The sequence below is a fragment of the Eurytemora carolleeae genome, unplaced genomic scaffold, assembly GCF_000591075.1.
Source record: "Eurytemora carolleeae unplaced genomic scaffold, Eaff_2.0 scaffold1041, whole genome shotgun sequence".
In the NCBI taxonomy this organism is placed as follows: Eukaryota; Metazoa; Arthropoda; class Copepoda; order Calanoida; family Temoridae; genus Eurytemora; species Eurytemora carolleeae.
Genome location: NW_019396928.1, coordinates 79,313 through 92,280, shown reverse-complemented (window position 1 = coordinate 92,280; position 12,968 = coordinate 79,313). Strand labels below are relative to the sequence as shown.

The window sequence follows — 12,968 nt, the reverse complement described above, 5'->3', positions numbered from 1 at the left end:
ATAAAAACTGGTTTAACAAAAACTTCATGAAGACTGGTTTAACGAAAACTTCATGAAAACTGATTTAATGAAAACTTTATGAAAGCTGGTCTTAAAAAAACTTAATGAAGACTGGTTTAAAGTAAACTTCATAAAAACTAGTGGTATGANCCCCCCTCATATACCCCTTGCCTCTCTTCACATTCCCTATCCTCCCCCTCCCCCCTCCTGGATATTGAGCTCGGAGCTAGTCTACGAAATACCGGTGTAGAAACCCAGGAAATATTTAGATGAACAATCTGATAAGGAGAACCACAATGCTAGGAAATCCTTACTATTATAACAATATAACCTAAACAGACGTTGTCTATAGTGATGGTTAAGATTATTTTTTCTTTACTTTTTGGTCTTTGGGTGGCGTTCAGAAAAAATTTATTTATTATGAAATTGTAACGTCTAATCCGTCGATTTGAACTGTATATATGAAAGGAGTTCATCTTATATCGGGTTTTTATAACCTAAATCTTATTTTGGAAGAAAATCTATACTGCTATAAAATTTAGAAATTTGTTTGAATGAGAGATAGGAGATGACGACGGGAAAGAATAGGACGGGAAATTCTGAGGGATGCTATAGAATCGATCCGGAGTTCTTGAAAATATTTTGAAACTGTCCAAACAATACAATAATATGTTCTTTTCACGTTCTGTTCTCTAGACGGAAATAACGTCACATTCAATAATTCTTCGCCGCGGAAAATTTTCAATTTTAATTTGTTGTAACTCTGTACAAGTGACTGGCGGATTTCTTTTCAGAACAAATAATGGAATGGGACATCTAATGGAATCCAACAAGGAATCCAACGTGAGGGAACCCAACTTAAAAGAATCCAAATTAAAGGAATCCAATCTGAAGCAATCCAATTTATAGGAATCCAACCTAAAGGAATCCAATCTTTAGAATCCAATCTAAAGGAATCCAATCCAAAGGAATCCAATCTGAAGCAACCCAATCTAAAGGAATCCAACCTAAAGGAATTTAACCTAAAGGAATCAAATCTAAAGGAATCCAACCTTAAGGAATGTAATCTAAAGGAATCCAATCCATAGGAATCCAACCTAAAGGAATCCAATCTTTAGAATCCAATCTAAAGGAATCCAATCCAAAGGAATCCAATCTGAAGCAACCCAATCTAAAGGAATCCAACCTAAAGGAATCCAATCTAAAGGAATCCAACCTAAAGGAATTCAACCCAAAAAGAATCCAATCTAAAGGAATTTAACCATAAGGAATCTAATCTAAAGGGATCCAATTTAAAGGAATCCAACCTGAAGGAATCATAGTTATAATAAATCTACTTTAAGAGTGTCTTTCGGGCTTGAATAGGAGCGGTCGGAGCAGGATGGGGGGGGGGATTCGACTTATTTCTTTCTAGGGGGATTCCGATTCCCCCCCCCCCTTCCCCTGGGAATAAAAGCCAAAAGGTCAAGAAGATTTCTATATTTGCATAAATTAGAGAAGCGCCAATTTCTAATCTTATTACGCGCACAAGTCATCAGTGGGCGCGTAAACTAGCTGAAGGCAGAGAAACTTAATATGTTTGGCTGTGTGCTCCTTTCATTCAGATTTAATGGTTCTAGGTGTGTAATCAGTTGCTCTGTCTCTTTTATTCAAATCTTATTTTTATTCAAGTCGTCCAGTTGAACAAAAACGAACTATCGAACTTTTTTTATGAAAATTCTTTTAAATGTTCAATGAAAAATGCCAAAAAGACGTGAAATTCGTGTGGTTTTTTTATTTTATCTAAATTTTGTTTTTCTGTTTGTTTGTTTGTTTGTATTCAAAAAAATGACAAAGCTGCTAAACCGATCAGGCCTCAAAAAGAAAATTTTAATCTTGGAAATCCACCAGTGAACAAAAAAAATTCTGTGACACAAGAATTTTTTCAATTATATGAAAAACTGGCTCTCGTAAAATTAACATTTCTAAAGAGCTGAATTCAGAATAAAAGCGCCACAAAAACCAAGTTTTACAAAAATATGGCTTAAATATCTTATAATTCATTTCTTTTGCAAGGTTGTAATTCATCTCATTTTGAAATATTTTCAACAATAAAAGAAAAATCAAATAAAATCAGAGATTACTACTTTATAAATTTAAGATTATAAGAGGTGTTACAGTTGTTGAAATATTTCTTCAAACCAGAAAGAATATTGATGATAAAACTAAAAAATTTAGTTTATTGAGTGGACCTACTGTCCTCATCCAAATAAAAAATCTTACTGAAATAGATTGAAATTAAATATTATTGATCTGTTAACATTAACAATTTAATTTGTTGATATATATTAAAATAATAATTATCGTTAAATTTTTGGAAGTCAAACCTTATAGAAATCCAACGTATAGAAACAGCTACGTATAGCAACAAGGCGTATTTTCCGGGAGAACATTTTTTATATTTTTGAGAAATGAAACGTTTTTGTAAAATATCATTATCATTATCATAATTACTACTTTTTTAACATACCCTAGACATTGTGTTTAAGGTCCCCCAGATTTTATTATGTACTGACAACATAAATGAATGATTATATGGTAATACATAAAATTGCGTGTTACTATAAAAAAAAATATTTTATAAAAATGCTATCTACAGTTTTATTTTTAGAACAAAAAATTCTTTAAAGTATAAAAATTCCGTTTTACCATTTAAATAAAAGGATTTTATGTAAATTATATCTACTTTACACTGACTATTTAATTTCTCATGTTCTCCCAGAAAATACGCCTTGTTGCAATACGTAGCGGTTTCTATACGTTGGATTTCTATAAGGTTTGACTTCAAATTTTTGGAATCATGATACACATCTTTATCCAGATGTGCAAATTATAAATATTAGTTGCAAAATTTCTAAATATTTAATATATATTCTTGAAAGATACGATTGACTTATTTTCAGGTGAATCCCAATACCTTTTATTGGATCAACAACTAACAACAACAATATATCGTTGTTTTTTTGTCTTATATAGATATATGTAAAAGTCTTAAAATTTCCATCATTGTTTTTGATGCAACAATCCCCAGTCACTTCTTTGGAGAACCTTAATTATTATTGTTATCAATTTTCAGATATAAAAATAAGGATAATTCAGCCAATTTTGTTTAGTAAATTGTGTAAAGGGAACTGTTGTGAATCAGGCATGTAACCCCCTTCAAATAAAGAGTTTCTTGCAATTTCGTGGACAGTCCCTTTAAGAAATAACTAGTGAGTGTTTGATATGATGTAGATATGTCGAAAGACTTGAAACGAGGATAAAATTATTTGATAATTGAATTTTCTCACTTTTTGTCATGTTAGAGGATCCGAGTCCAATGTTTTTATGAAATAATTTGACAATATGATTAGATGATTTAATTTACGAATCATTGTATTTGATATAACTAAGGATTGAGAAGTTTCATTACAAGGATTTTAACCCTAAACCTGCTGTCAACATGTTCCCCCTCTGGTTCTACTTTTAGAAGATCTGTTTCACCCTGCCAACCTTGTTGTCAGTGTGGATTCCAAGAAAATGAATATTTAAATCTGGAAATTCACAATAACTTCCTTACATACTTGTCTTCCTAGCTTCTTCCCTACCTCCTTATCTTCTTCTTCCCTCCTAGCTTCTCCCTTTCTTCTTCCCTCCTAGCTTCTCCCTTCCTTATTCTCTCCTAGATTCTCCCTTCCTTCTTCCCTCCTAGTTTCTCCCTTCCTTCTTCTCTCTTAGCTTCTCCCTTCCTTCTTCTCTCCTAGTTTCTCTCTTCCTTCTTCTCTCCTACTTTCTCCCTTCCTTCTTCCATCCTAGTTTCTCCCTTCCTTCTTCTCTCTTAGCTTCTCTCTTCCTTCTTCTCTCCTAGTTTTTCCCTTCCTTATTCTCTCTTAGTTTCTCCCTTCCTTCTTCTCTCCTAGCTTCTCCCTTCCTTATTCTCTCCTAGATTCTCCCTTCCATCTTCCATCCTAGTTTCTCCCTTCCTTCTTCTCTCTTAGCTTCTCCCTTCCTTCTTCTCTCCTAGTTTCTCTCTTCCTTCTTCTCTCCTAGTTTCTCCCTTCCTTCTTCTCTCCTAGCTATTCCCTTCATTCTTCTCTCCTAGCTTCTTCCTTCATTCTTCTCTCCTAGCTTCTCCCTTCATTCTTCTCTCCTAGCTTCTCCCTTCCTTCTTTCTTCTACTTTCACCCTTCCTTCTTCTCTCGTAGTTTCTCCCTTTCTTTTTATGAAGTATTAGAAGCTTAATGTTGAGAAATTTGAAATGAAGTTAAAAGAATAAATCATTATAAAAAGTATACTCGTATACCTGCAGATTATCTGGTTTTGAAAATATAAGCTCTCTTGTAGCAGCTGGAAGTGCAGAAATTTGTAGATTTAACCTTTAAGTATTTAAAAGTGTCGGTTAGGTTAAAACTCTGAGAAGAGAGGGGAGATGGGAGAGAAAAATGTCGGTTAAAGGGACTGTAAGCGTAATTTTAAAATACCCTAAATGCAAAGATGACAATGTCTGATACAAAGCAGTACCCTTTAAACAATGATATGGAAGATATAGGTTTTTTATTGGTTTAAAAATGTTTAATTCTGAAAATACCATACGTTTTCCTGGAGTAAAAATGCGCAAGTCATTTCTGTAAAGAAACCAGAATTGAAAATAATCAGTTTGATGAACAATGTACATTGTTTTTATTTGCAATTCTCATTTGTTTATAGTGGGCTAACCAATTAAAACAACCTACTCTGGTTAGGCGGGTCCAAACTACATAGTAAAGTGTAAATTTTTATTTGTATTATCTCGTGCTTTGTAGTTGAATAAAAATATGAAAAAAATATGAAATATGATATCTAATTTATCTAGGAGGGTCATTTGAAAGTATGGTCACAGTCCCTTTAAGTTAAAACTCTAGGCAGAAAGGGGAGAGAAAAGTGTTTTGAAAAGGTCAAGGTGGGGAAGGTCTACGAATGAACAGCATGGATGAACGGAAAAGGTAAAAAAAATGAATCAATGATTTTGGCTTAACTACGTTTGTAACAAGGATAAAGTGTGAATAATAAAATTGATTTAACCAAACTTTTGGATCAAATACAGAACTGTTTTATTTTTGTGATTATTGGACCGAAGGAAAAAGTTTTATAAATCGACGAGATTCCGTTAAAAAATGTTAAATAAAATCGTGGATTAAAGTAAAATAGTTGAGAATTGAAAGGATTTGCTGGGAAAAAATAGAATCTATTTTCTTTAAATTTATTTACATATGTTTTAATCTTATACATAACATATAAAGACGATCATTTTTTACTTTTTGATGAGTAGGTTCCACTGCGGATACAAAATAAATCATAGAATTATCAAATTTTATCCATATTTAACTTTCGCAATAGAAAAACTCTCAGATTCTAAATCACAACAACTATTATTACCATTTCAATATTTCAATGTTGTCCTCTCTCCCTGCTAATCCTGGAACTATTTGTTGCAACTGCAAAATTCTACTCGCTAATTACATGTTTGTATGTGCGAGAGAGTGTATGCGTGTGGGTTTGTGTGTGGTGCGCGTATATGATTGCTCAGTCTGGTTCTAGTGTGCTTGGCGCGCGGAGTGTAGCTGGTAAGCTCTTGTCCTTGAAATAATACCACAGTGAACGGTTTATAAACAAAACCATTGAACCAGTGAAACAAGGAGATAAAGTGATCTATTTACAGATATACCAGGAGCTGCTCAACCCTCCCGTAGTTTACCTAGACCCGGAGCATCCTCGTCCTCAAACCTTGGGTTTAAGATACATCCCTGGGTTCTCCACTTGGAGCAACTGGGTGAAAGTGGGTTGAGCCCTTGTAACCAAGTATCCTGGTATACAGGAATATAGTTAAACAAATATTTATCATGTGATCAGTATATTGAGTAGAACCGTGAGCAGGATTTCTTTGTGAGGATAAAGATGGGGTTGGGAGGGAGGAGGAGTAAACAGAACCTAGTTTATCAAATACTATTCCTGCTCCTGCTCTCCAGGTTCAGCTGTTTAGTGAGGGGGGAGGAGGAGGAGGTGGGGTGTTCTCACCCCTCCCTTCCGTCAGGAGCAACTTATTCAAACCTAACAGGCGGGCTGGGGGAACAGGCTTGGAAGATTAAATATTCATGTGATATAGGTGAGAAATACAACTTTAGCCAAACTTTTTTGTTTTCCTTTAAAGTTTAGGATATTAGTTTGAAGGTATAGACCTAATCACACAAACCAACATGTTTGTTTACATTTACAATAAACTATAAATCCACGCTGATTTAACATTTCGGTTCTAGTCCCAGCAAGTTGTGACTTTCGATCCCAATTTTACCCTTCTTCCCTTGAAAATGAAAAAAAAATTAAAAATAACTCCGTTAGTTTGAAGATTCTTGAATTAAAGAACAAAACTCGATTTCATTCAAATTGAATAATCTCGCCTTGGTTAGTCCAGGGACCCTGGGACCTTGGTTAGTCCAGGGACCCAGGGTGAATGGGATATTGAAATATTTTGTGTACCTAACGTTTTAATATTTAGCAAAAGATGGTAAGGATAGGCTAGGATAGTTCAGCGTGACTTGCTGTCTGTTTATTTGACTGTCTGATGTTCTATCTGTCTGTTTATTTGACTGTCTGATGTTCTATCTGTCTGTTTATTTGACTGTCTGATGTTCTATCTGTCGTTTAGAATGTTTGTTCAGATCTTTATATTTTTCATAGAATGTGCAAACATTGATGATTGGTTAAAAAGGCAGTAGTCCACATACAATAGGATTATAAGAGTTTCCCAAACTGTTCAAATAATGATATAGACTCAAAAATCATGTTTACGAGAAATTATCTGTTTTCTAGTGCTATACGACAAACTAAAGGTCCTGGTTTCACGCCTTAAATGTAGATTTTTTCATATTTACTTTTTTGTTGAGAATATATTATTTTAAATATGTAAGTATATATGGTCTTTTACGCTATTTCGTTTACTTATATGTAGTTAATTTTACGTGGCTCCACTCTCCAGTGTTAGTTTTATCTTACGATAAATCGCTGATTTAAAGCACAAAAACTTTTTTTTTCATTTTTTTAAGATATGGTAGAGAAATGTATTTTTTGACAATTATCTACCGAAAAATATCAGAAATACTCTGTTATGAACAATTTATTGGGTACACGTACAATTGGTAACAATTAATGGTATCAGAAAAAAAAGTCAATTCAACTGTCTGATCTAAAATAGTTTGCAATTAGATTTGTCCTATACCATGATTGTGTTGACGCAAGATGGCGTAATATAAAAAGGTCAAGGCGTGAACAATAGCGAACACTTGGAATATAATAACAATTCAACTGAGTATAATAACAATTCCACTGATTGTTTTTAAAATATTTACCAAATATAAGTATCTATGGAGCAAAAATCGTGTAAACATAATATTCTGTAAACTTGCAGTACGTTGTACATTTTTAACAATTGAATACGTTTCAATTGAATACGTAGCATGATTAGATTAAATCATGTGATATACTTAAACTACGCTACAAACATATGCATAGATAGCTTAACTGCGTTATATATATTCTCACTAATCTTATAAATATGTACATTAAAATTTAACTGTGTGGCAAATGCGTAATATGATTGTCTTAATCATATAATATAGATAACGACGTAGGAATTGTAATTACTTCAATTCATGTTAACTTGTGACATAAAATATTAAATAAAGCTTAGTTTATAGAGTAACTCCGTACTGTTTACTGTGTGAGAGTAAACCTGAAACCCTGTCTTATAATCAGGCGGGATCGTCCCTTTAACTTGGGATCGATATATAGCGTGCTGTATATATAGCTAGGCTTGTGTCCTTGTGTAGCATTTAGAGCACTGAAACCCTGAGTTGGTATAGCCAGGTAGGATCGTCCCAATCATTTGGGATCGGTATATAGCTTCTTGTGTAGCTAGGCTTGTGTCCCTGTATGACATTTAGAACATTGTATCGTTCCCATCATTTGGAATCGATTGATTGATAGCTAAGCTTGTGTCCCTGTGTGGCATTTAGAGCATTGGATTAGTAGCTGGATTTTGATAACTACGCTTGTGTCTTTATGTGGCATTTAGAGCCTGGGATTCAGTCCTGGTTGGGTTTGATAGCGGACGGATTGTACCTGGATAGATACGTTCGAGAACTTGTTAAGTAGTAGGTGTTTACTACATCTATATCAGGAGGAACTAAAAATAAATCATATTACCCCCCCCCCCTCTCCCCTCCTTCCTTATTATTATTGAATCCGGTTCCAATATACCCCTATCCAAGCCTGAATTAATAATTGTTAAGTATTTTGTTACGTCACGCTGTGTAACCATGGAAAGATCAAACCAGCAGCAAAGCAACCAGTTTTAAAATTGTAAAGGGTCTCCCGAAAAACGTGAGAATGATTTTCAGACGTGGTTTTACGTGACTTTTTTTGGTGTTCTAATTAAAAAAATTAAAATCAACGACTTTATTTGTGGATTGTGAAATTTTATCGATCTGGCAATATAAAAGAAAAATCTTAAAATTATAATCTTTTAAATGAAATTAATATTTTTTTATAAATGTTTTATTATACATATTTTTCAATTTTGAGGGAAGAACGAAGTTATGCCACATTTTGGAAAGGTACAATCTTTTAAGTTTTTCACGTTTTTTGGGACACGCTTTGTATCTTCGGATAGATGTAAACCACAACCAAACCTGCCGACTTAATTTATAATTATAATCTGAACCTGAAACTTTTAGGACTGGTGTAGACATTAAACATAGAGGACAGAGGAAATTTCAAACCTGGGTTTACAAATAGAATTAGATAATTTCGTGGATTTAGACCACTGTAAAAGATGTACATCAGATGTTTAGACCATGTCAACTTTGAAGTGTCGCAATACTTTTGTAGACTTAGACATATAATTTTCATTACCTTAAGTCCCTGATATACTCGGTACTTGTTTAAACCCTGGGTTAGTCAACCGTACAACAGTTGAAGGGAAATTAAACTAAATGATTCTGATAAAAGAATAAAACAAACTCTTTCGATAAGAAGCTAGTTCATTAACTATTTAATTAAGCTTATGTACTGTAAAAATCGTGTTTAAATTTGTCGCAGTAAAATATAAAATTTGTGTGTGTAGGGGGGGGATGATATATAAATCAAAAGGATACATTTTAATAGTTAACACCTTTGTCAGGATTTTATCACAGAAAAAAAACGACAATTAATGCGTTTTTAGATTAGTTATAACTGCGTGAAAGAATAATTTTCAAAACTTATTATTAAAGACATTAAGTTTTTTAAGGAGCCAAATAATCAACTTTTGGATAATTAAAGAATTTGTTGAGATCAACTAAAATGGGAATTTTTTCTTCAAAAATCATTTTCTATAGAAAAGCCACTATACCATTAGTTTTCATTTATTGGTCTGAAAAAGAATTAATTTTCTTCTTTTTAGAAAAATTGTCTAATGGATATTGTTGATGTCTACGATCACTTGAAATTGTACTTCCCCTAAAAAAAGATAATTTAAATTTTCAAATATTCAGTGTTGCATCAATGTTTTAATTAATAAATCATCTAATTGAATTCAACATTCTAAAACTTGTGGGGTGGGGTGGCTAGTGTGTGTCACCAATTCTTGTTAGATCACTGAAGTTAAGCCAGTAACTGGATTGATATTAAGACTGGTGTTCACGGGTTCCATTCCCCCACTTCTTTCAAAACCATCTGAAGTGCAAAATCTGGTTAAGCAGTTGTGAGCACCTGACGGATGAAGGAGGACAGTGCAGTGGGGTGGCTGTCAACAACTCTGGCGGCGAAAGAGTGCGTTCTTTCTACTCAACAAGAAAGAAGCTTTAAGCGGATTGAACCAAGTGAATGATGATGACGAGAGGAATGGTGGACAAGCAGGGAGAGTCTATGGTTGCCAGCTATAGGTACCTGGGGGTATCCAATCCGGGCTTACAGATGTTGGGGAGCAATGAGTGTGATGTTTCTTATCAGTATGGCACCCGGGCCTCATTCCAGTATATCGGAAGAATTCCTGCACTCTATATTCTCAGGCCTATGAAGCTCTTAGGCAGCTGGAATATTGTCAGCTCTGTTCTCAGTAAGAATGAAGGGTGGATGGATGAATGTGCTGCCAGATTACAACCCTGGCGGATTAATACAAAACCCCTACAACACCAAACTTTCGCAATAGAAAAACTCTCAGATTCTAAATAACAACCCGATCATGTCCTGGGGACAAAAACATCTCTTTTTAAATATTCTAAAACTTTTTAATATTCATGCTATTTAGTTTATAATTAGCAACCTTTTCAATTAAAAAGTTTAATAAAAAGAAAACTATTAAGCTCCAGTTTATTGCGGGAATTTAAAAAGAAAAAAATCTTAGATTTTTATGAATTAAAATTTTCAAAGAAAAATAATAATTATTGTATTCAGAAATAAATCTTCAGGATGATTAAAAATAGTGATTAGCATGTTCATGTCTTATTTTGAAAAATTATCAAATGCATTAAGCAAAATGAAATAATGTTTGAATTCATGAGATAAAAAAAAATCAGCAAAATCATTCTTTTCTGAACAACCGTCGTTAAAAAAATTTCATAGAAATTGAGATATCATAAAATTTCAACGCAAAAAATTATAACTGGAAATCAGAAACATCAAAATCTTGTCATTTCGGTCTTTTCAGATAAAAGAGCTTTGTTCATTGGTTTCAAGAAAGTTCACTTACTCTGTAAGTTTATTCTAAAAATTACTAAGAATTTTAGACAAGGCATTTTTTACATCTACTTTAGGCATGAACAATATCATGTATAATTTTAGACAAGGCATTTTTTACATCTACTTTAGGCATGAACAATATCATGTATAATATATATACATTTATATTATACACATAAAATTTATAACAATTAAAAAATTATAATAGACAAAAAAAATTGTATTTCTTTTACAACTTTTTCTTGTATTTTCCCTATATCGAATAAGTTTCAGCTAATCCCTACATACATGATGTTTCTAAACACTGAGCCTACTTATCTTATACTTTATAAACTCTAGACTTGTATCCTGTCTAAAAACTTGAAGATAAAAACCTAAAAACTGAACAGATCTTAAAGTTTATATAAAGAATACTTTATGCCGCTATGTTGAAACACTAAATAAAGGAATAATTGGTGAGTTTTGAGTTTATGCAAGGAATTCAAGTCTAAACTGATTCTATCAAAAGGATTACGTAGGTTTAGGTTATTTTTTACATGCAGTACAACACCGTACTGCATTAATATATAACATCATACTTTACTACAAGGTTAGAGCAGTATACTGAAGGGGGTAAGCTAATTTACCACTCCTACCATTTGCAAACATCAATATGCAAAAATCCATGAAATACCCTCCCCCCTCCATTCAAAAATGCACTATTTTCTTCTCGTTTTTCTGAAGGCTGGGTTGTTTCTACCCAGGAATGTTGGGATTGGTTCTATACTCGCCAAGGATAAAGGGATATAGTAAGATTAAACTCTGTAAGCACTGTATCTTCTTCTTAGTTTTATATTCACAAACATTCTTCATACAGTGGATCCAAAAAAACTAAGGAATATGAAGACGGCATTTAAGCAAACTGTGGTTTAGGAAGACGACTGTTAGAATCAAGTTTAAATATTAAATAGTCCAATGAGACTTTATGAACATAAAATAAAGCAATTGTACAGTGTCTAAATTAAAGTATATCAACACTGCACAATTGCTTTATTTTATGTTCATAAAGTCTCATTGGACTATTTAATATCAAAACTTGATTCTAACAGTCGTCTTCCTAAACCACAGTTGCAGTACGAAATTTTCCTTCAGAAGTTGAAGTGGGGGGTGGGGGGGGATGATACTACCCCACAAGATGAAGGGCATGACCCCAACTATATTCAAGTGGTTGAAATTAACAAAATTAACCACAGGTTACACTACACACTAGATTAAAGTTGAGAAACTAAGGTTTTGGTGAAGATTTAATTTCCTTTGAAACTTTAGCATGGGATTGCTGGCTGAGAGGGGTTCACTAAAATTAAGAAGGTTGCAGAGAAAGTGGTTTTCCATTATGGTGTATAGACTAGTGATGTGCATGTGTATAGACTAGTGATGTGCATTATGATGTATAGACTAGTGATGTGCATGTGTATAGACTAGTGATGTGCATGTGTATAGACTAGTGATGTGCATTATGATGTAAAGACTAGTGTTGTGCATTATGATGTATAGACTAGTGATGTGTATGTGTATAGACTAGTGATGTGAATGTGTATAGACTAGTGATGTGCATGTGTATAGACTAGTGATGTGCATGTGTATAGACTAGTGATGTGCATTATGATGTATAGACTAGTGCTGTGCATTATGATGTATAGACTAGTGATGTGTATGTGTATAGACTAGTGATGTGAATGTGTATAGACTAGTGATGTGCATGTGTATAGACTAGTGATGTGCATGTGTATAGACTAGTGATGTGCATTATGATGTATAGACTAGTGCTGTGCATTATGATGTATAGACTAGTGATGTGTATGTGTATAGACTAGTGATGTGAATGTGTATAGACTAGTGATGTGCATGTGTATAGACTAGTGATGTGCATGTGTATAGACTAGTGATGTGCATTATGATGTATAGACTAGTGCTGTGCATTATGATGTATAGACTAGTGATGTGTATGTGTATAGACTAGTGATGTGAATGTGTATAGACTAGTGATGTGCATGTGTATAGACTAGTGATGTGCATGTGTATTGTGTATAGAAGAGTGATGTGCATGTGTATAGACTAGTATATCTAAAACTATCTAAAACTATCTGAAACTATCTGAAACTATCTAAAACTATCTAAAACTATCTAAAACTATCTAAAACTATCTAAAACTATCTAAA

At 33.4% G+C, this 12,968-nt stretch overlaps 1 protein-coding gene across 1 annotated transcript in view; it reads left to right on the top strand.

The window, feature by feature from the left end:
• The first annotated feature begins 5,577 nt into the window (after nucleotides 1–5,577).
• LOC111710207 (sushi, von Willebrand factor type A, EGF and pentraxin domain-containing protein 1) overlaps nucleotides 5,578–12,968 on the top strand; it is a 65,817-nt gene continuing 58,426 nt past the window's right edge. Inside the window, exon 1 of the mRNA XM_023484269.1 lies at nucleotides 5,578–6,160. Coding sequence (XP_023340037.1) covers nucleotides 5,953–6,160 — 208 coding nt within the window. The 5' untranslated portion in view covers nucleotides 5,578–5,952. The remainder of the gene's footprint in view (nucleotides 6,161–12,968) is intronic.